The 25172-nt window shown below is 35.0% G+C and overlaps 1 protein-coding gene across 12 annotated transcripts in view; it reads right to left on the bottom strand.

The window, feature by feature from the left end:
• Positions 1-25172, bottom strand: part of Cd36 (CD36 molecule) — a 91026-nt gene that overhangs the window by 21558 nt on the left and 44296 nt on the right. For 4 of the 12 annotated variants that reach the window (XM_052173115.1, XM_052173116.1, XM_052173117.1 and 1 more), the window contains exons 2-5: positions 18034-18087; positions 10148-10241; positions 9469-9677; positions 1771-1931 (exon numbers count right to left, since the gene is read on the bottom strand). In XM_052173115.1, the coding sequence (XP_052029075.1) occupies positions 1771-1931; positions 9469-9588 (281 nt within the window). In that variant the 5' untranslated portion in view covers positions 9589-9677; positions 10148-10241; positions 18034-18087. The remainder of the gene's footprint in view (positions 1-1770; positions 1932-9468; positions 9678-10147; positions 10242-18033; positions 18088-25172) is intronic. The other 8 variants (XM_052173125.1, XM_052173123.1, XM_052173124.1 and 5 more) reach the window with 2 other exon arrangements.

Here is a 25172-nt window from a genome sequence, read left to right as displayed (position 1 = left end):
GAAGTGTCATGTCCAGTTTTCTTAGGAACTGCCAGACTGATTTCCATAGTGGTTGTACCATCTTACAATCCCACCAGCAGTGAAGGAGTGTTCCTCTTTCTCCACATCCTCGCCAACTCCTGCTGTCTGTTAGGAAACTTTTGAATTCCTATCAGATACAGATTATAGGTCCCTATAAACATGAGTTTGGGGTATGTTCAGTATTTTCTTACTTCTTGGTATGTTTTAGCTCAGGCTTGAACTAGGTAATTCAAGTAAGTTCTAGGGTAGGCCAGGATACATGACTCTCAGTGTTTCATGAAGTGGCCATATTACTTAAAAACATGCTCATGGTCTAAAATCAGGAACAGTATTTTAATAGATGCTGTACAAACTTTATCATTTATTCTCTGTTGAGTTAGATGATTAAGCCACCTAACACATCTAAAAACCCCAAGGCACCAAATTCCTAGTAATGCCTTTCTCATAAAATATCTATTTTAAAATTCAGGTACCTATTAATAATGATTCAAGTAAGGCTTTGGCAATTTCAAAGACTTCAATGTAGGTATGACTGAATCAAGTTTTCCCAAAATAGCAATTACAACATCAAACCAGTAGATGGCACTCAGTAAGAGAAAACAAAATCAGTAAAGCATGCCTCATCTTAAGAAAGTTCTTAATCACTCAAATTAACATAATCACTCAAATTTTAAAATATAAAATAGATGTCTTTGGATGTATTTGTTAACAAGGTCAAGAGAATTAGCTCTCTGCACGTGGTTACATGATACCTTTATTAATATTCTTGCCATAAAACCATAAATGTTAAATGTGAAATATCTAGGAGTTAAAAAGTAATCAGAATTGAGATGTAATTGTGATATTAAAGCATGTAATTTTATGCTTTGATTATGTTTTATACTGTCAATTACTGCTTCATCAATATCATTTTAACAGTCATTGGCCAAATCAACCAGTGGTTGTCTTACAGGGCATATTTTTCTATAGTCTCAATTTACAATGGGTTCAGAGTTTCTGATTCTTTTGATTCTTCTGCCTTCTTTTACTACCAATGAAAGTTTCTGACTGATTATTTCCCCCAGGTATATTTATTTAAGATTCTATTTGTAACCTTATTACATAAACTATTAGAATACTTAAGATATGCTTTAAATTGCTATTTAAATCTCAATACATAGCTGACCTCAACACTTAGCAGGAACTGCAACTGTGGAAAATCATTTTAGCTCTGTAGTTCTTAAAACTGAGTATGTATCTGAATCTCACAAAGGAGTTTAAAATGCATAAGTAGAGCCTTTTTAATCCACTTGCAATAGCAGTTGATGGGTGCTGTTATTGTGTCTGGCCTAGAGGGCCCACCAGGATAATCACAGAAGTAAAATACCTGTTTCATCTTAAGAATGTATGTATACATGTTTCATCATGTATTCATAAAATTCTCAGCATGCCAACGGCACAGTTCAGAACGTGACAGAAGTGTCAAACAAAATATTCATAGGTTTTTGAGGGGGGAATCTCTTTATTAGTTTTAAAATGATAATAAGTCTATATTTCTTTTTCATATAATATATGATAGGTGACATTTGGGTAGCATATATAGATAGAATCTAAATCTATAGAATACGATCCTTTACTTGTATGGAAAACATTTTGATGCAAATTTTGTTGGCAAAACAATAAGTACACTTCAATACAATGAAATTCCTTAGGCAAAAGAGTACTCAGAAACAAAGTGAGAACACTACTCCTTCTCAAGAGCTCACTCACCTGTATGTGTATGGACCTCTCTGTTTAACCTTGATTTTGCTGCTGTTCTTTGCCACATCATCTGGGTTTTGCACATCAAAGATCCAAAATTGTCTGTACACAGTGGTACCCGTTTTAACCCAGTTTTTGAAAGCAGTGGTTCCTTCTTCTAGGACAACTTCCTACGAAAAAGAAAACAAGTTTGTTTTGTTTTTTTGTAATGCACGTGGAACCTTCTAGGACCTTGTTATGTTTAGTCAGAATAAAAGGAACTCCTCGTGAGAATTTGTGTAACTTTGTCACACACTTGAAGCAGGAATGCGGTCCACATAAAGGACACTCTCTTGGTTAACGATTATGAAGAGAACCAGTGTGTAAGTGGTGAAGCCATCTCTGTTTCTTTTAAGGCAACCTTTCAAGGGAACCTGTCGCAACATTCCTTTAGTCAACAAAACAGCAAGTTAAGCTGATTCTAAATGTTATCAAACAAAAGATTTTTTTCCAGGTATTATCTTCCAACTCTGAGAATCTGCGTTAATGTAGCAAAAGGGAAAAGCTGAGAGACAACGTGAGTACTATTGGGAGCTTTCAACAATGACGACAACAGCAACAAAACTTCTTTCGTCCAAAGTTGATCAATTCAAGGGACTGTAACTAATCTTTATTAAATAAAAATCATAAATTCTTGAGGATTAGTTACATAAATATGGGTATTTCCTCATTGGAATCTTGTTCAATAAGACCTCTGTGAATCCTATGCCTGGGGACTACCTGATTGTGTTTTTACAAATAATACAACTCTTTAATTAGTCACTGCATCACTAGTTTTCAAAGAGCAAAGTTAAGAAGGGGTGATGTGTGTGTGTGTGTGTGTGTGTGTGTGTATGTGTGTGTGTGTGTGTGTGTGTGTTTCCCTTTGTGTGTGCATGATACTCATTAGATGATACTAATTAGAAACCATATATACCAGCGGTACTGAAAATATAAAGCAATTAAATATACAGCATCAGAACCGAAACAGCTTTTATTAGAAACTGCCTCCTGCTTAGGAGCTTTGGGACCAAGTAGAAAGCTACTAAACCCCTTAGGGTCCTTTTTGTCTGCAAGGTAAGAGAGTTACCATAAACGCTTGTCCAGCTTCCTTTCTAGTGCTTTAACTAGAACAGGAAGTCTGTGTAGTCATAGTAACTAGAGCAAACAAAGAGAGTCTATAACTTCCAATTAAGTAATTTGGGAAGAGTGCCCATGTTTGAGAGTGTTCAAGGGGAAGAGGAAGAAACATATTTCATAGAAAATTAGCCCAAGGGAGCCCACGAACATAGGAACAACCTAACCTACTTTCTCCACCTGGAAATATCAGTTCACTGAATGATAGGATCAGGAAAGAGGAGGGAGAAGTGACATGCTTTGTGAGGTTGCGTCTCCTTGAAAACACATGGCTGGAATAAGGGCAGCCTGGGCAAATAGTAGCACAGTCTTAAGGAAGTTTGAGTTATTGAGTCTTACATGAGTCCTCCTTTGGTTCATGCTGTTACTGGTTTCCCTAACATACACATGCCCGATCAGCTGTTTAGTTGGTAGGTATGAATTGAGGTTCCTGTCTCTGGGAAATGATACTGCTTAATGCTGGGGATAATGGAAGCCACTAGAGAAGAGATCAAGGCAGCAGGTTAGGATGTGTTTGAAAATGCTATAGTACTGTAGCCCATGTGCACAGGAACATGATCTGATCATGTGATGTTCAGATAGCTATTGCTTTTCTATGATGAAATCCCTTAAAAAAGATATGCAGCCTAAATGCTTATTTCCACACTAGCCCAGTATTAGAGAAAAGTTACAAAACTGATTATACACAGCTTTCTTAAGATAAAGGTGTTTGTGAATATTAAAGCTGAAATATGTATCGACTTATGTCACAAGACTGCGGATCTATAGATCATAAAAATTTTAAGACCCATTATAATAGTTACTGCTTATCTTGTGTTATGCAAAATACAAAATTATTTCAGTCCCTAGTGAAAATAAGTCAATATACTCTTATGAGACCAGAAATGATTTCTGACCATACTTATTGTTTTATTCGGCAAACAGATAAGCTAGTAGACTGTTAAGGTTGGGAAGCTATCACTCAAAGACTGAGGTGTGCACACTAACTTTGACAGTTGTATGGGTGAGTACTCTTTTAATATAATGGTAAAACCAAATATGTATGTCTCCTTCATGTAACAGTCAATGTTAATGTAATAATTAAAGCTCCCTTATATTGTCTTGCATTGGAGTAGGCCATTCACAAAATTATAAAAATCACCCCATTCACCAAAGACCTTGTGAAAACTGAGTCATGTATAGTACATTCAGAATATATTGAAACTAGATACTACATTAGAAACTAAATATTGTAGCTTCACGTGAGTGTGCAGATTATTTAACTTAGTTATATCTTAGTTTCCTTATAATGTAAAGATACATCCAATCTACTCAGAACTGGTTCTAAGTAGAAGAGTATACTCAGAAGGACAATGACATTGGTAGGAGTGGCCAACCACTTTCAGCTTGGATGTGAGGCTCCACTGCACAGGCGGGAATTCTCTCCTGGTACAGTAAATCTAGACAAATTCTCATATGGTTAGTATGGTGGGTATTGTAAAGTCTTACAACTGAGAAAGTACTGAGGATAAGTGACTGCTTCTTGTTGGCTCAGCCTTGAATGAGGCATCTCTACATCTCTATGATGCCTTTAAATCCCAGAGAACATCCAAAGAGAAGGGCTAGAAGAAATGAAGGAACTTGAGAAAGGGAAAGAATGTGGTGACATGGCATGGCTGGTGTGGCTGCTTTGCTCGAGGACTCATCAGAGTTGTTAGTACCTGAATGTGATGTGAAGAAGTTTGGACAGAGCAGTATTCCATTAGGGAGAGGGAGAGGGGTCACTGAATCCCACCTGTCCTCATGTAAACAACACTAATCAAACTCATCCATCCTGTCCCCAGTAAAGAAAAAAAGTCAGGTAGAAGTAGTGCTTGAAGAGAAGATTGTTGCTGAGAGAGGACAAAGAGGATCATGAGGCATGAATATGATAAAATATATCCTATGTGTAGGAAAATATCACAGGGAGACTCATTGGTATGTATGATTAATATAAGCTAATAAAAGTTCTTTCATTTGTGGGTTATATCTGTAAAGTGAAAGAATTCATATTATTGGTTACAGTTGTGTTTAAAAAAGAACAAATGGCTTTATTGCTAAGTTTTAATTCATTAAATTAGGTTATGATCAACTAAAATATGGATTAAAATTATTGAATTATATTGGAGAATTAAGATTTAACATTTCAGAGATTCAAAAATTATACTTTTATATTTTATATAGGAACTTAACATAGGACACTGCCATTTGGGTTGATGAACTACATGATAATAACCTGAGAAAGAAAAGGAAACCAACATGTGCTAAATTCTGTGCCTAAAGCATTGATTGTGAGCCAAAATGGTGTGCACTTGCATATGGTGTCCTAAGATCTACCTCAGTTATCATTCTTTCAGATCTCTAAAATCCACAGTCCTTTTTGAGGAAAAATAACCCCTTTGAGTCAGAGCTCAGGTTAGGCTGCTGGCCAGAAATCCCCCAGGAATCCATCTGTCTCTGTTTCTTCATTACTGAGATGTCAACTATGAGCTACCATGGCAGGCTTAACATGGATTCTGAAGCTAGAGCTCAGGCCTTCCCACCTGTGTGACCAATATGTCACTAACTGGGTCATCTCCACATGCCCTAAACATTGTTTCTTTAACCTTCATCAGCCAGGAAACATTTCATTTGCTCTTCCCTTAATACCTGTTTCCTTCTAAATTGCACTCTTCCCCCCCCCACCCCCTTGTTCATAAACTAAAAACAAACAAGCAAACAACAACAACAATAACAACAACAACAACAAAAACCCTTCTTTTCCTTTCCTGCCTATCCTTGCCTCTGACTATGCACAAATTCTTATAGTACACAACCCTGCTCTTTTCTTTGGATATTCAACCCCTAAACGGCAACATGCTTATCTAGATTTATCTGTAATTTCCCAGCAATGACCAAATCTATCTGAACTCTGACCTTTGAGTACAGAGTGATACTTGCATCAAGCCATTTGCCAAATATCTATACTTTCACTTCTTCAAATATGTATTTCTACCAACAAGCTAACTGGACATCTTCTGATAAATCCATATTTATTCCTTTCTTCACTGATTCAATCCCTCTGTCTAAAATTCGAATTCATCCATACATCAATCACTCTTCCTTAAGCTTCCCAACTTCAGGGCTTTTGCTATATAATGGACCTATAAGCAAAGACATTCTATTCTATAAAAACTATTTTTAATTCTCTTCTACAAAGATTTGTGCCACAATGCTTATTCTGTAGCTTTCTTGTCTTCATTTCCCAACCACATCTATTTAAGGGTCATACTATTCAAGATTATAACATTTAACCTCTAATTTTTCCTATTGACTAATTAAGACATAGTTGATTTAATATCTTAAAATAATAAAATTGATGAAATAATCTCAAATGTTTATTTATGACAATTAAATGATTTTTTACATGGGGAAGTCTTAATTATACCACTAGTCTACTGATGGTACTTCTCTCTAAATACATGTTTCCTTTCATCTTACTGAAAATAATATAGAAGTATGTTTATTACATCACCAACTATTTATTCTTCTTCTTAGTGTTTAAAGATTCTTAAATCCAAGTACTTTGCTTTATACCCACTTCTTGTTTATTATAATAGCTCTGCTTGTTTATTATACTAGCCCTTTTAATACCTTACAAAATACTTTGATCATGTTTTTCCCTCCAACGCCAACTCCTTCCAGATCCAACCCTCCTACCCACCACCTAGCCCACCCAATTTCTTTCTCTCTTTCTCTTTTGCTTTTTCTTTCTTTCTTTCTTTCTTTCTTTCTTTCTTTCTTTCTTTCTTTCTTTCCTTCTTTCTTCCTTCCTTTCTCTCTCTCTCTTTCTTTCTTCCTTCCTTTCTTTCTCTCTCTCTTTCTTTTCTTCCTTTCTTTCATTTGCTCTCTGTCTCAAATGAAAATAAAAATAGAAAGAAAACAAAGCAAAGAAGACAAATAAACCAGAAAACCTAAACCAAATTAGAGCAACAAAAACAGCAAAATAAAACATGGAGCCCATTTTGTGTAGGCCAACTACTTCTTAGTCCTGCACGGAACCTTTCCTGACCTGCAGTTTAAATCACTCAAATTGATGCTACATTGAAGAAAAGTAATTCACACAGCAGGTATCAATTGTATAGATTTTTGGATAGGAAGTAGGAATTTGTGTCCTCTTCCCTTTGCTTTGCTGGCTTTTTGTCTAGTTTGAATTTGTGTGGGTCGTCTGCATGCTGTCACAGTCTCTGTGAGTTCATAAGTGCATCTGTTGGGTCTGAAGACACTGCTTCCTAGGACTCATCTACTGCCTGAATTTTACAGTCTTTCTATCTTCCTTCCACATAGCTCCTGAGCCTGTCTCTCTTCACTGCATTTAGTTGCAGGCCACAACTTTTCTCCTACTATTAACTAGTCTTATGAGCTTCTTAAATGATATGCTTCTTCAAAATCAAACAAAATTTCAGCATCGTCCTGAATATTGATGAATACTCTCATTTTTCTTCCTATATAACATTTATTTTTTCATATTATACAAAATTTAATTCTATGCTCTCAAAGGCTTGTTCATGTTTTCCATAGGACACACTTTGTTTTAGATATTTCTTAAACTTTTTGAGTTATTTTGTTCCAAATAATTTATTCCACAAAATCTAACTTTGACACAGTTGTCTAAAATGCTCTTTTTATGAGTTCTCATTATGAGCTCATGCAAAATTATTAGATTTAATTCAGAAGGCTGCTAGCACTCACGTACTATTCAAGAAAGTTTATATGAACAAATTTTGTTATATGAAGAAAAGGATAACTTATCAGTAATCAGCCATTGTTCTTACTAGTTTATAATATTGTATCCTAGAAGATTGTGACTTTTTTGTCCAAAAGATAGCTCCAGTCTATGGGTTAACAGAGAAAATAATCTATGATGATCTGGTTGTAAACCACAAGTAACAAAATAAAAAAGGCCTGGAGCAGTGGCTGTTCCATTCTCCCCTACCCCCACTCCTTAAACCTGGTCAAGCAAGCCTCTCCTCATCCACCCCTACCCTTTTTTGTAATTCTATATCAATAATACTACCAAAAATATATAAATATGATCTTGAGTTAAAGATCATATATAATGTTTTTGTATACACACACAATAGTATGTATATTTTAAAACATTTATTGCACAATGTAACATGTTTTTTTCACTAAATGCAAACATTTGGAAACATATAAGTGATGATTGTGAAATTATTGAACAATATAGTGTGTGTGTGTGTGTGTGTGTAGGAATGCTCACTTTTAATACTCTACACAGAGAGATGACAGCTAAATAATTAAAGAAGGGAGTATTTCACTTTAAGTCCTCAGCATTTATAATGAAACAAGTAAAATCATGAAGCAGTAACTTCTATTTGTGAATAACTATATATGAGGGTTTTTATATTAATCTTATTAAAGCAATGTTCCTGTGAATGCAAATAATGCTTGCTTTTATCTAGAAGAAGGTGATATAGCCAAAAATTAACAAGTAGAAAAGAGACTGAATGGTCTTGCCAATAACAGAAGTTTCAGTACAAATACATACAATGATTCCATTTGTTTGGTTCTCCTCTCTGAAGTATAGTTACTGTCTGTCTAGGTTGCTAGAATCAAAACTAATTTGGGAGATGAGGCCAGTGCTCATGCAAATGACATTTGGGCACTGTTAGTTGATAACTTTTCAAATAAACATGTGTGCCTCTCGGCAGGGCAGAAACTTTTTCTCTATCCTTCACTTTGTTCTGGGAAGATTTCTTTTATTTGTAACCACTGTTTCCAAACTGTTGAATTTACTTCAGGACCACAGCAGATAGGATTCCCCTTAAAGTATCTTCAATTCCCTAAAATTTCTTTGAATTAGAAGCTAATCACATTGAAATAGGGAAGAAGATGATTTTGTCCATATCCATATATTTAGACCATTCCAATCTGAGTTTAAGACCCAATTTATTGATGTTAGTCAAAATGTGTCCTACAGAACATTTTTGCTGAAAGTTTAGCAAAGCCAAGTCCTAAAGTGAGCAAACAGAGACTATTTATTAGTAATGACTATTGTACGTATTTAAACGAGCAGTTTTCCAGAGCTTCTCATTAAACACTTTTTAACATTCAAACCCAAATAGACATGTGCATTTTTTTCAGGTTAAATTAAAATGCAACTAACATACTTATTTGAATATTTCTATTCAAAAGCATGCCAGTCTAGTCCAGAAATAAAGAACATTATTTCTACTAAACGACAAGACTATGACCTGCAGTTTTATCAAAATTTGATGCTTAAGATTAATAATGTATTCTAGTCCAATTTACATTTTCTTTATAAAAGTGTATGTGAGCCAATTTTGCATTACATTGTAGTGTTTCGCACATGCTCACTTTTCTTGTGAGGTTACATTGATCCACTCTTCTTACTCAAAGCATAAAATTACCAGGCATAATAAAACAAGCATTCAGAACAATAACACAATGATGACAAGAGACACGGTAAAATAAGTAAATGGTACAACAGATTCTGTCAGTCACTCTTACCCTTTTGATTGTCTTCTCAATGAGCATGTCTCCGACTGGCATGAGAATGCCTCCAAACACCGCCAGGACAGCACCAATTACAGCGCCAGCAATGAGCCCACAGTTCCGATCACAGCCCATTCTCCTCGTGCAGCAGGATCAAGGTAGAGCACTTGTTTCTCGCCAACTCCCAGGTACAATTACAATGTTTTTGACCTGGCCTGGTTCTACTATTAGAAAGAGGTCATAAAATAAAAGCTTAAGTATCAGCACAAAAAGATCAAAGTACAAAGAAATCCTGCTACCGATACAGATGATTTTGCCAACTAACAAAAACCAAATCTTTTGTTCATTTCACTATGCTGGTTTTCTAGGTCCAACTCTTTCTTCTTGTTTATAAAAACCCACCAGAAGCAGAAGAAATATCAGAGAGAATGCTTAATTTTTTTAAACTTTTCTATTTTGTATTTTCATCCTCAGTTGAACATACTACAATCTTATCTAAGGAGAGTCATATAAATATGTTGTCATCTTAACAGTCCTTACCACAGCATGGCATGCTTTTTTATACCTTCACCCCCTATCTAGTTTCTCCACCCAAACAGAACCCTGAATGCTCTGCCAGGAATTCTCCTGCAAAACAAACGTGGCTGGACTGATATGCCTTGTCTACTCACCCATGGCAATACTGGTAACATACCTAATTCATGCATAAACAGCAATATATGAGTTGTGAGAGAAATAATCTGTTGTGACTCAGAAAGGATCAGAACTTCAAATCATTTGTAAGCTACCTGTCAAAACAAAAATGCAGAGGAAAAAAACATATCATCACAAAATTAATACTAGTATTTTCTTTAATGTCATTATAGCATTAATGAAAATTCTACTTCTTTTCCAACTTTCATGTTCATGCCTAAAATTTCTCCCATACAGTGTGGAAAACATTCAAGAAACTTTTAAAAACATGTGGTTTCTAATTTCATTATCAATGATTTTGACAAAACATAGGTTAAAAAATTTGAAGATACAAATATATATTTTATATGTGTATAGATTTGATTTTCATTATTCTCAAAGATTCTTTTCCAGATCCAACTGTAATAGCATTATTTTTCCCTATGTAGAGATTCGTGTCAATACTCTTAAACACAGTAGGATTGCTATTATGCACTTCATGCAGGCAATTTAATTTGCGATGTTTTATGCAGCTATTACATAACATTGGAAGGAAGCAATTTACAGAACCACTGGATCCTGCTGCAACAAAACTGATAAAATTGTGTCTTTTTGTTCAATACGTGAAAAGGAAGTTGAGCTTCAGTGATAGTTTTATGATGCTGTTTTATCCTTCATGGTGTGCTATATAGCTATGGTTTATACTTAAGAACAGTTTGTGTTACATCAAAATGCTATGGCCAAGAGAACACAGATGTCAATAGAACCAAGAAAAGATAAGGCACACAGAAAGCATTTATAAAATACTCTGTGTACAACATAAGTCCCTCTCAAAGATGGAGAAACACAAGAGGTCCAGACCCTTTCCTGGCGACTGGACTCCCTCTGTGATCCCTGGGGCTTCCCTACTTAGCCATACTCCTTTCGTGCAATTGGAAGGACTGAGATTTTCTTGAAACAGCCTTTCAAGGACCCACAGAACTGGTGAGGAGGCTGGAGTTCTGCTGACAGTAAAGGAAGAAAATCATATCTGTGAGACAGGAATGAAAGCAGAGGAATCCAGGAGGCAGCACAAATAAAAGAATGAAATAAAACCTGACCTTTCTGCCTCCCCCTAAGAGGTGATAAAGGAGTACTCAGTCTCTCCATATCTTGACTTTTCTAATGTTTCAAAATAAGATCTAAGGTGAAAGTGGCAATTTCCTATGTAAGTAGCAGAAATGATATTCACCCATTTTTGGTCATTTTCCAAGTTGTTGCCTGGGAGTCCAAGAGGTACGCAATTATGATTACACAGCAATGATTACACAGCAAGGTGATAACCCAGAGACCTTTGTTCCTGACACACTTCATATCTCCCTAACACTTCTTAGAACAGTTTGAGAGAACCTCTTTAAGAAAATGTCATCTGTGGTCTTAGAACTGGGACAGGAAAACCTGTGTGTTACAGAAGTTTGGTAAATACATATTAATTAGATCTAAGTAAAACACCTAATGAGTTACTTCATTTGGAAAGTTATTTAATGTCCACATGAATATCATTTTTGGGGGGCAGGGAGATGGCACAGTGCAGAAGCACAGTTGTTGGCAAGTCTGATATGTTGATTGGCATCTATAGGGCAGAAATAGAGAATTAAACCCTGAATGTTTAGCGCACACACACACACACACACAAACTCACACACACACACATTTTAATAAATAAAACAAATGCTAAAAATTATTTAATAAAATAATTTACAATTCTGACAAGTAGAGTATAAAGTGACCTTAAAATAAGAATATTATTGCTTTTGAACTAGGTATGCACCTATTTACTCCTTGTTTATATTAAAATAAGTATGAATATGCCATTTTTAAAGAAAGAAATTGAAGTAGATCTCAGAAGTTGGAAAGATCTCCCATGCTCTTGGGTTGGCAGGGTTAATGTACTAAAAATGGCCATCTTGCCTAAAGCAATCTACAGATTCAATGCAATCCCCATCAAAATCCCAACACAATTCTTCATAGAGCTAGAAAGAGCTGAACCTTAATATAAGCATTTATATAACATTCTTTCAACCACATGCTGATATTTGACAGAGTGGAAGAGGTCAGGTTGTCCAATGGTTCATTAATGATTGATTCATTATCATTACATCATGTCATAATAAAGTTTCTGGAGTTGCCCTAAATATAGGAAAGATCCTTTTGTTAACTAGTGCTCTCTTATTATTATTTAGTCCCTTAACATTATGAGGAAGGAGGGGATTTATATTGTAATCATACCTTCTTTCTCATAGTACATGACATAAAACTGAAGGTGTTTTCTTGGTATGAGGACATAAATGCTCAGGTGTGTACATTCTAGCCAGCAGCTTGGCCATCCAAACTCATCGTCAGAGAAAGTGTTTTTTAAATAATTTCTGTCAATTTAGCTATTAAGGATTCCAAAATTTGGTTCTGAGATTACAATTTCTCAATAGCACAGCTGCTCATATTTTATGTTGTCATTTTATTTTCAAACTTAATGTTAATTTTGCTAATACCAATTCTGTAGTGCAGATAGCATTTGCAATAAACTGTTTCCTGCTTAGAGTACTGAAATTTAGAAGGCAAAGAATAATCAGGACCAGAGAACTGTTTGGACTAATCTAAAGGAGGAGAGGAAATAGGATGGCGTGCTTTAAAATGTTACTAATTACAAATATGTCAGCTGCTATCTTTTATGCAATGTATAAAATACATATAGATTCCCTTTTCAGAACTTCAGAGTGGATTCTAAATTTTTCAAAGTCTTTAAAAGAAGCAGGGGAAGTGGTATTTATTATTATTATTTTCCTGGTGTTGTCAGATTGGCAGAGTACTCCTATTATGAATTTTGAAACACAGGGCCCTTTCACTCCATGGGAAACCTAGTAGAATCCAATAGATCAGGAAAAGTCTGAGGTAGGATGAACTATAAGCAGCCTTCCTGGTAAATAGGCCAAACAGTAGAGCAAATTCCCTGGAGGAATCTCTAATTATTCCCATATGTGCTTCAAACTGTGTTCCCTCAGAAACTCCACCTAGAAAAGACATGGCCCACAGGTAACATGCTGAAATGTGAGCGGTGAATATGAAAATGTTTCAGAATCAGAGTGGGACATGGATTCTATCTCTTCCTTCATCTACCAACAGCTAAAGATTCTTATTCTATATAAAGCTCTTTCCACTTCTTAACATAGGAAGCAAGGTCATAGAACTCTATAAAAACTGTCATCTTTTCATATAGAACCTTTCTTTCCAAAGAAAAGAACAGCAGCTACCCATGATGACCTAATATGGAAATACAACTAGGGGTAATTTAATGAATGACAGATTAAATATAAGTACAGGATTTATTAAAAAAATTATTATGTCTTTTTTACACATTTACCATCTACCCTGTGTATTGGTATTTACAAAACATGATTCTATAAAGGCAACATATACATTTAAACATATATTAACAGGAAGGTACAAATGTAATTTTATTTGCCAGATGTAATTGTCATATCAGAGGCCTACTACTGAATAAGCTTACCCTTTCTAGTTTTCTGAATTCTGGTAGGAAGATTCAACTCAACTTTTCTGGCCCAAACTCTTTTCCAGACTGACTGATTCAAACTGGCTTCTTTCATCTTCTAGCTGAATTTCTCTGCTTAGCCTCAAACTAACTCTGGCAATCTCTTCTAATCTTCTGTCTGTTTGTCATTCTTTGGCTCTTTCTGTTTCCATCTACAACATGTCTCTTTAAAACTATCCCTGTAAAACTGACTCTGAACTCTATAAACTGAACTGCCAAGAACTTGGCTGCACTACAATGCCTCTCAAATCATCGATTCAATGGAACTGACTGACTAAAACTCAGAGGTCTGTGTGCATCTGTCTCCTGAGGGCTGGGATTTAAAGACATGTACTATCATGCCTGGAGCCTAGCTTTCCTTTACATTAAGCTTGCTCTGTCCTTGGATGGTCTTGAACTGCTTGAACCCTGGGATTAAAGACATGTCTACATTCCAGCCAGATCACACTGACCTAGGAGGACTTTGGATATGATCACTTGCTAGAGCAACCATGTTGCTGGATTAAAATTCCTCTCCAGGGAGGTGCTCAGTTATCTGGTAGTAATTGATCATGCTAAAACTAAAGGCCTAAGCCCAATCTTTATAAAAATCATGTGAAGAAATAGAACTCTGGTTAAATAGCACATATGATTCAGTGCTAAATACAAACTCAGAGAAGGGCTAAAGAGTAGAAAACAATAAGAATTATGATCTTGTTTTCAGCTGAGCCTCCTAAGAGCTTTAAACCATCCCTTCAGAATTCAAGGGTTCTGCAGAAAACTTATAAGTATCTTGATAATGTCACCTCCAAATTTGCATCCAATTAAAGTCATCAGACTCCTCTGTCTTACTCATATGTCCATTTACATCCTAATAGATTATAAGTCCATAACATTTACAGCAAATAATAAATAAATCAATAAATAAGTATTTGTAGTGTCAATGAATTATTTCACTTAATTAAATTTATCAAATTACAATAAAATCTTGTCTTAAGAATATCCTTATGTTCCCTTTCTCAGAGGAACCATAGCACCCTCACTTAAGTCCTCCTTCTTCTTGAGTTTCCTGTGCTGGGGGAATTGTAACTTGTTTGTTTTGAGCTTTTGGACTAGCATCTGCTTATCAGTGAGTGCATACCATGTGCGTTCTTTTGTGACTGGGTTACCTCGTTCAGGATGACACTTTCTAGTTCCATCCATTTATCTAAGAATTTCATGAATTCATTGTTTTTAATAGCTGAATAGTACTCCATTGTGTATATATACCACAGTTTCTGTATCCATTCCTCTGTTGAGGGACATCTGGGTTCTTTCCAGATTCTGGCTATTATAAACAAGACAGCTATGAACATAGTGAAGCATGTGTCTTTAATACATGTAGGAGCACCTTCTGGAGCTCCTTATTCCCAGGAGCAATAAGGGAGGCAATGTGTGGAGCAGAGACTGAAGTAAAGGCCACCCAGAGACTGCCCTACATGGGGATTCATCCTATAAACAGTCACCAAACTCTGACACTATGACAAGAAGCGTGTTCCAAAAGGAGCATGCCATGGCTGTCTCCAGAGGGGACCTGCCAGAGCCCTACAAATACAGAGGCAGAAACTAGCAACTAACTATTGGACTGGGTTTGGAGTCCCCAACGGAGGATCTGGAGGGTGGTCCAGAAGAGCTGAAGGGGTTACAGCCCCATGGGAAGAACAATGACTTCGGACACCCAGACACCCCAAGACTCCCAGGGATTGAACCATCAACCAAGGGGTACACATGGTTCCAGCCAAAAATGTGGCAGAGGAATGCCTTGTTGGGCATCAATGGGAGGAGTGGTCTTTGGTCAGGTAAAGGCTCAATAGAGGCCCCAACAAAGGGAAATGGACATGGGGGGCGGAGGTGGGAGTGTGTTGGGTAGAGGGGCATATACATGGAGGCAGGGGTGGGAGGAGGGGTTGGGAATCTTTGGGGAGGGAGACTTTTGGGAGGGGAGAAATTGGGAATGGTTTTACCATTGGCAATGTAGATGAAGAAGATACTCAATAAAAAAAAATAAAATAAAGAAAAAACATAAAAAACAAAAAAAGAATATCCTTATGTAATTAATAAGGAGATTATATTATACATACAATACCCAAAATCCTTCAAAGCTAACTCTATCTGTTAGAGCCTTAACTTGGAATTACTGTAAGTTTGAATTGATCCCTTTGGACATATTGGCTTAAACTTAACAACAGGAAAATTTCATTAACGAGCAATAAACCCAAAGAACAACTGATGGAGTATCCAAGAAGTATTACCTGCTTTCCTAAGCCTGAGAGTCAATTTTTCATAACATCTATAAACTGAGTCTACAAATTTTGAACAATGAATAGATATAGGAATGAACTGGATTCTGTCTACTTCAACCTTAGAAATGAAGTGAGACCATATATATATGATGCACTTGTAAAAATATTTGTAATCATTGAACCTAGGTACCATTAGTATTTCTTTCTTCACTCTAACTTCTACTATAGTTAGAATATTACTACAAGGTTTAAAGGGGTTAAAATCTGAAGTTAGGAAATATATATTAAGTTGTGTATGTTTGCAAATTATTTTGTTATTCTATTTTCTCTGAGTTTGACACAGATTAAGAAAGGTTACGAGTGTGCTCAATAAGAAGTTAAATTTTTCCAAATAATGAATTTAAAGTATTATGCAATATTCTTTTGAGCAACTATAATGTAGTAACAACTAATGCCTTGTTGCCAAATATCATAACGTGCAAAACTGCAGTAAATGTGGTTATATAAAAATCATGTAAATATTTTCAAATTTCTATAAAATCTGGTTTGTTTACATTGCACATGTAATATTGAATATTTGTTCAGTGGTGAAATAGCTACTCCATCAGACCATACACTTGAAAATTTTAGTAAGTTAACTATAAAATTTTGAATTAAATCACAAAATAGTAACATAATTGGTTCCTTCAGGAAATCAAAAACAAAGTAAGCAAAAAATTAAATTATTCAAATTAAAGAAAAATAACCATAATGTTTATTAAAGGTAAGAGCAGCAACTGTGACTTTCAAAATGAATTCCAAATTTTTCAGTACACTCTGTACAAGTACCCCACCCATTGTTAACTTTAATATGTTCCCCAGGCCACCCTGTTATCTGTTAATCTGAATTTGGTTTATTGTTCTGGTTCAATAATTATTTTAGTAAAAAAAAATTTCTACATTGTTCATTTATATACTCTAAAAGACACTTGAAAATCAACTAGTAAAATTTTTGAATATTTTATATTTTCTTATTTACAAAGCAATATGTACAACAAACTTCTCTTAGATTTTCAAAAGACATTGCCAACTTATAAAATTATTTATGAAAGGACTGGAAAGTCCTGGGATCCTTACATCTTCAAAACCATTTCAAACTTATTATAAAAATTTTATGCCATTTATAGTTACTTAGCTAACAATAGTTAATAATTAGATAGTTAATTTATAGTTATTTAGATAGTTAACAACAGTTAATAATTAGATAGATAATTTTTCTAAAATATATTATCTATCCTTTAGACCCAAAAATATGATTTAGGGAAATAACTTAGTAATATTTGAAAGATTTTTTGATTTTCAAAGGCACTAATTTTCTTTTATTTTTACATTTCAGTAGTATACTGATTCACACTAACTAAATTTCAGGTCATCGTTTGAAATAACACACTCCTTTTGGTAAGTAAAATATTTTTGTTCACTAAAGAAAAGTGCTTGGTAAATGTATATGTAATACCTGCCTTATTCCTAACTGTGTAGAAAAAAAAATCAAGCTCACCAAAAATTGTCCATTGAAACTTCAACAAGCTAGTGAAACTGAACAGCAGCAAATAGTTAACAAATTACATTCAAGACAGTGTTAGTATAAGATTTACAACTCCTTTATATACTAATCCCACTGTATCAATACTCTTGAAAAAATGTTCTTCATCATATTTAAAGTAAAAGTCATGTTTAAATAGAGAAGTTTGAATAAAACCTAAATTGGTGTATGAATCATTTTAAATATTGACAAAGGAGTGTTGCAAAATACACATGATATAAAAAAAATCATAAACTAAAATATCACTGGCCACTGAACACAATTTTAATAGTATCCAGAAAAAAAATGTAGGAAGATCTGTAAAGAACACATAACTATTCAATAAATCCTGAGACTGTAAAAAAAAGCAATGAATTTACTCTTCATTTGACATTTTTCATAAGAAGTGCTTTAAAATACTATTATCTCCTCTCAGTGTAAAGGTATAAGATTTTTTCTTTTTTTTTTAATGTAAAGGGGAAAAAAACTATATAACTTACCTTTGAAAGGCTAGGAAACCATCAGCCAGTTGCTCCACACATTTCAGAAGGTAGCTGTGAAGAAGAAAAGGTTCTCAGTAGAAAACTCCTACCCTAAATTCCCTACTACTTATGTGTGTGAGAGTTGAAATGAGCTTTAAAAAAATATTCAGTGTCAGATGCCAATTGGTGGTTTGTTGCCAGCAGAATTGAAAAAAATAGAAGAGAAAAAAGTCACACTACGCTGCTGGTTAAGCGCATAGGGGTCTATTTCTGGTGAGGACCCATCACCTACATCTGAAATACTCAGCAGTCTTTTTTTTCCCCTTTGGCCTTGTTCCCATCCAAGTAAGTAAGAAGCCAGAAAACCAACGGAACTGATTAAGGGAGCCACCCCTTCTATACTTTGTTTTCGAATGTAATCATTATTCCAGATGCTGGACTGCAGCAAGGGAGAAGTAAATTGGAGAACTCGATGATCTGTCACAACAAAGCGTGCAAATCTCAAACCATAAAGTGCTAAGAAGAGTGTTTGTCTATACCAGGGAGTATGAACCTGCAGAATCTCAGATTCATAATTTGGAAAACAATTGGAAACTCTGTCAATCAACAAGGATGACAAACAAACTTTACAAAAGGAAATGGCCCATTGTTCTAGGTGGAAGTTCTTAACTATTTGTCATTTTTGTTGTTAATTTAGGTGAAATTTCAAGAAGATGGTGACATGCTTATAAAATAAATTAGCCCAGATATCTTCATCCAAAAATAGAAACCACAAGTACCAAACAACTCTATTTACTACTGCACATAGCATCTCTTGTACCTCAGTCACTTCTAGATCTATAATATAAAGACTAGTCTCACAAAGAAACCAGTACCAGAAACACAAAACCCTCATAAGGTTATCCTGGCCAAAAGCTGGCAAGCTCCCTAGAAAATTGTCACTCCTGAAATGAAGCAACCTAAGTGTCACGGGCAAGAATATATTTAGATCATAAGCTCAGGGTTAAGTCAGTCCTTGGTGTTACATTGCGCCTGCCATTGGTGTGTAACCCTGGCAGATCTCCCTCTCACTTATAGGGGTGAAAAGTAACAGGAGAACATCTGAAACTCTTTCTTTCATTATGCTTTATGCTTTTCTGAGGTGTCCTGGGGGAAGACACCAATATATTCATTTAACTATTATCAAGAGGTCATTAACATACTTCAGGTTTATTGGGGGTTTGACTTTGATTTCAGTGGAAAAAGAGTTGAAACCATCTTGTAAACTCTCAATATAAATTTTGAATACAAACTTTTCATGTTGAAGGAGTTACTTATAGGAAAGGAAACCACAGGCAATCCTCTTAAAACTGTGAAAATTTTTATCTACATTGCATGATATGACAAGGGAGGATAAAGAATACAATACAAATATTGAATTGTAAAGAATTAACTGTGACTGTGTTTTTTCTACATATCTATTATGGACTTCAATCTTTTTGATATAAATACTTTTTTCTCAGATTTAATTCTCATGCATTAAAATACAACACAACCAGCCAGAGATAGGTTTCCAACACAAGAGCAGATGAAGTAAGTCTTAAAGAGAATATTTAACAATATTGGCAAGACCGATACAACATGAGGAAAATATGAGCACTAACAGAAAAAGATGTTTCCTGAAAATGGATGTGTGCATGAACCTTGCATTCACTTGGGTGGTTATTAGTCACACTAATGTCATCTGTATCTTCTGACTTTCTCTAGAGAGTAAAATGTCACATATTCCATTGAGCATGCCAAAACACCAAAGTTACATTCTCAGAGACCACTGGTACATGTTGTTCAGCCTCATAGCCAACAGCTCTTGCTACTCAAGATGCAAAAGGCACACAGTAGAGTCAAATCCACAACATGAATTTTCAAGAAATAACAACTTGAGCACTAATACAGTGTACGCTATGTTCAGTTAAGAGGAAAGACTTGAATTGGTGTGTGTGTGTGTGTGTGTATGGAGAGTTGAAGGTATGTACATATATGTGTAATCCTGTATGTGCATTAATACAGGTGCACATATCCATATATACACATGTATGTGGAGGATAGAATACAACTGCAGGTATTATTCTTCTATATGTGATCTATTTCTTTTTTGTTGTTTTATGAAACAAGGTCTTTACTAGCATCGGGGACTCAGTGACTATGCAAGGATGTCTGGCCATATAGCTCCAGGTATATGTTTATCTTAACTTCCCAGCACCGGGACTAGAAACATCAGGCCTGGCCTTTGCACATGGATTCTGAGAACAGGACTGGAATCTTCAAGTGCTTTACTGATTGAGCTATCTCACCAGGCCTAGGTTTTGATCCTTAAATATCACTTGATACAGTATTATGAGCCAATGTGTTCCACAGGAAGTTCTGATACTCTTAGAGATAGCTGTTCTAGCCATAAGCAAAGAGATAGGATAGGAATGATAGGATAGAAACATCAATGGCCCTAAGTCAACTGAGGTTCAATTCTTTGGGAAGTCTCTTTGCCATGAGAACATGAGAAGATAATGGTTTGAATCCTGTTCTTATTAGGTATGACTAGGTAAGTGTGCACCAGGATCTATGCAGCCATCCCTTATGGTTTGTTTTTGTGTGTTTTATTCTGCAGATTTGTTGTTATATATGAAAAAATGCCAAAGTTGTATATAGTATGCTGTACATGTATACTATATATGTATGTTTACACTGTGAGGTGATCATCAAACTTAATGTGCCTTCTACTTTTTTCTTTTAATCAAACAAATGATGAAAATAAAAAAGGGTATTAAACACTAATGCTTTGTTTAGTGTGCAACTCTTGACAATGCCTAAAGCTGCCTGTCAGTCAGTCAGGGTTCTGTTCCTGACACTCCCATTCCTGAGCCTATAAATCTTTGTTTCTTCCTTGCTTTGTTTTTCCAAAGATCACTTATCATGGCTGGAGAAGACCAACAACTGATTAGCCTTTATGTGCTGTTCACGTGACTGCTGGTATGTTTTTCCTATGAGGAAGGATTACATGTGTTTAGCTATGATTCCCCAGAGCACTGAACAGGATCATAAGCACTCTGCAATAGGAGAGAAGCCTTCAACCACTGTCCACATTGACTTACAGAGAGCTCTGAATTTTACTAAGTACATTTGTCAGGCTCTGTTGTTGACCTTGTGGTAATTATTTAAACAAATTTCATCCTATTTTCTAAAGCCTACTTGTCATTTTTACCTTAACACTTATTGATAATATTGCCATTTTTTTCCTTCAGAGGTCTTTTTATCTTTTTCTCTTATTTAGTAGAGAAGCAGAAAATGATGCTTGACATTTTAAAAATGTTCACCTACAAATGTCAGCCTGGTCCTCTGCATATATGTAAGAGTTGTGCAGCTAGATCTTCAAATCGGACTCTTATGACAGCTGCAGGTGCTGTCTCTAACTACATTGCTTGCCTTAGGATTGCTTTCCCCCTACTGGGCTGCTCTGTCTAGTCTCAATAGAATAAAGTCAGATAGTCCTACTACAACTTAATATGCTGAGGTTGATTGATATCCATTGGACGGCTCCCCTTTTCAGAAGAAAAGAGGAAAGGAGTTCGGTGGAGGATGGGAGGGGAGAGGGAAAGACTGAAAGAATAGGAGGAAAGGGAAGTTGCTATCTGGTTGTAAATTAAGCAAGTCATTTAAATTTAAGCAATAAAACTAAGTAAAATTTTTGCCCTTTTAAAATATTTTTTAGACTATAGAATTTTAGTATTTCATTCATTAATTTTCTGTTATTTGCTTTTAAAGGTCTTGCCCCTGTTAAAATGTCTCTCTTTGTTTTGAGATTATGAAAATAATACCCTTTACCCTGCAGTTGATAACTATTTAAAAATCCTTCATGGCAGTAGTCTAGAGAGCTGCTTTACACAGCTCAATTCTTGTGAAAAGAGGAAGTGCAATACGTTGACTACACAAATATTGGGACATATTTAAGAGGCAGATGACAGACACATTACAAGAACACTAGAGGAGGGGTCACATGACTCATGTCTAATGCTCATATGTTCACAATAGTATCTGGAACAGCGCATGACATAGTCACTGTGTCACTCATGTCTTTCACCAGTGGAAGTGGAAGCCCACACAGTCTACCTACACCCTCAAGCTTAATAAAACTCATATAGTGGCTATAACTTTTAAAATGTAGGTTTACATGAAAATCGAGGTTGTTGATGATTCACAATAATTGACAACTGTTTAGGATATTTGAGTTGAAAATAAAAAGCAACACATCTGTATGACTAAAATTGTAAATGTATATTGATTACATAACAAAAATTCTTAATATTAAGATAGTCATAAACTGGCAGTATTGACACACTGGGCATTTACTATCCACTAGAAATTGGACTATGTTTGGATTCTTTCAGTTGACCACTATGCCCTCTTATTAGACTCCAGAAAAACACTAAGATCTCTGGGGTCATGTTTGTGAAAACAAACATAAAGTCCTTTTCCAGGGGAAGAAATAATAAATGTCCCAGCTAGAAGGTTCATGGTAAAAAGCACTTGCCATGCAATCCAAAGTTCTTAAGATTACTCCCTAGAAAGTATGGTGGAACTTGGAAAAAGACAGCCAAAAGCTACCTATGACTTTCACACATGAGCCACAGTACACATATACCCACACCCCAAACAAATACAAGAACAATATATTAAATAAAATAAGAAATGTTAAATGTACTCTTAATATCTGGTTTTATGTATTCTTTTCAAATTAATGGTTAGAGATAAAATTAAAATGACCTGATAGTATATTAAGAAGAAAATTATGTGTGCACATTATAAACAATGAACAAGTTATAATTAGAAATCAAATAAGATAAAATGGCATTCTAATGTCCTATAAATTAAATCAACACTAATTAACAAAGTAAACTAATGAAATCATTTATTACTTAATATTCTGAAAATAATAAAGATTGTCCATGGCAAACCTAATTTACATGTGAGTATTACATTTAAACTGATATAGAATATGAGCATACATCTAGGCTTTTCAATGTCTAGCCTGTTTAATTATTAGTATTGAATGCATGCTATATTACATTTGTCTCATTAAAATACAGAATATTAACATGCTGTAGTGCAATTCTAATAAAATATTGAAAATATAAATGAGATTGCTAATCTTGCTTTCAAAAGAAAATTTCAAGGATCCTCTCAAAGACAAAATGCAGAAAAAAAGCTGTATACTAACATCACATAACCCAAATTTATCCAAAGAATTTGTGACAGAAGCATTAAGAACCTTACTTACATGCTTAATAGAAGCCATAGTAGGTGCTGTGCATAAATGAGAAAGAATGAACAGAGAACACCTCTGTATTAGGGGAAAATTCTCATGTGGGCTTGGGTAGGTCAATATGCAAATCTCATGGAACAGTGAAAAGTCTTGGCAGACCCAATTCTTACGTGAACAATTTACTAACACAGCTTAACTCTGTAAGGTGAGGGAAAGGAACATGATTTTTTTAAACTATGAAAGATATACCCTAAGGAAGTTCATTTCAACATAATTCCTGAGGATATTTGTTCATATGGTACAAGGGAGACGTAAGAAGGAAAGAAAAAAAATCTGGTAAAACAAAGATGACTCGGTGGACAATGAGTTGAAATAGCAGGACATAGCACTAAGTAACAGCTAAACCAAGCATTGAGATAATACATAAAGACCAACACATGAAAAAGTTTATTCAATGTCTTAACTTCAAGGTTACATGGCAGAAAGTAAAGCATTTATTTTAATTGAGGAAAAACGAATATTAATAATGAAGTATTTCATAACAAAGCCAGGCTATAATGGTTCCTGAAGTGTGTGTGAGGGGAGGGGTGTTAAAAATAAAGTTAATAAAAAAAATATATTAAGAAAAAGAATAATGGTTTGGCCCTTGAGTTGAACTAAATAATATGCTTTGTGATTTGAAAATAATATCACAATTTTATGCTGTTTAAACAGTAATATATTTGAAGCACATGATAAATACCTTAAAAGGGAAAAATTTCCATTTTCATTAAACATTAGATTTAGTGATTTTGTTCCACTTATTTAGAATTCATTCTGAGACTTACCAGCCTGTGCTAAAAATGAAAATAAAAACAAAAGTTCATAAATAACTTTTGATATTTGTATCTTATGTTTAAAGTTCCAACACAAAATATAGCTTCTGAAAGAGTTAAATACATATGCAGACACACAAGCAAAGTCACTGACTGTTCCCAAGGCATGGGTGGAAACTTAATTAGACTTCCTTGTAAAGCCAGGGGAGATATATTCTAAGAAGTATCTTACCTAACAATAGCTTAATTCAAATTTAACCACATAGAAAATAATATGTCTTTGATGCTTTTTGTTGTTGAATGAAGAAGTGTGATCCTCCTGCCCTGACATTCAAAGAACCACTTGGCATGAACATTGCTTCTGAGTGACTGTGCGCCCTCACTTACGTTTTATACATAAAGCAATGTGTCCAGCCCTACAGTCTCATGGCTCTAGTTCAGCCCTTGAAGATCTATTTACAGAAAAGTCAATAACTTACATCTTTCAAGAATCTGCTACTTTTTAAACCAAACCCCAGAGATCTTTAAATGTATGCTTAGGGGATCAGAAATTTGATTCAGCAGTTAAGAGTACACCCTACTCTTGCAGGGGATCAAGATTTGCTTCCTAGCACCTTCATGTTAGTTCACAGCCACCTGTAACTCTAGTTCCAAAGGATCTGATAGGTTCTTTTAACCTCCAGTTGCACTAAGCACACCCATTGTTCAGCTAGATATAGTCAAGCAAAACAGTCAGACACATAAATAAATATAAATAAGTAAATCTGACAAAAAAACTGTGCTTAGGATTTTCAACCATCACATTCAAGTGGTAACATCTTATACTCCAGTAATGTTTCTTCAGTTTCAGCAAAGCATGATTCAATGCTTCCCAAACTATATACACACAAAAATTTTATGTGCTGTTAAATTACAAAAATATAGACTATACTGAATGAGGTGATAAAGCTTCCAGAACAAAATATTTTTCTTAGATTGCTATGAACCATTTAGATGCCCTTGTTTCATACTATCATTAGTAGTAGTAGTAGTAGTAGTAGTAGTAGTAG

The sequence above is a fragment of the Apodemus sylvaticus genome, chromosome 2, assembly GCF_947179515.1.
Source record: "Apodemus sylvaticus chromosome 2, mApoSyl1.1, whole genome shotgun sequence".
Lineage (NCBI taxonomy): Eukaryota > Metazoa > Chordata > Mammalia > Rodentia > Muridae > Apodemus > Apodemus sylvaticus.
The sequence above is the reverse complement of the archived record's forward strand: the minus strand, read 5'-3'. Positions and strand labels throughout refer to the sequence as shown.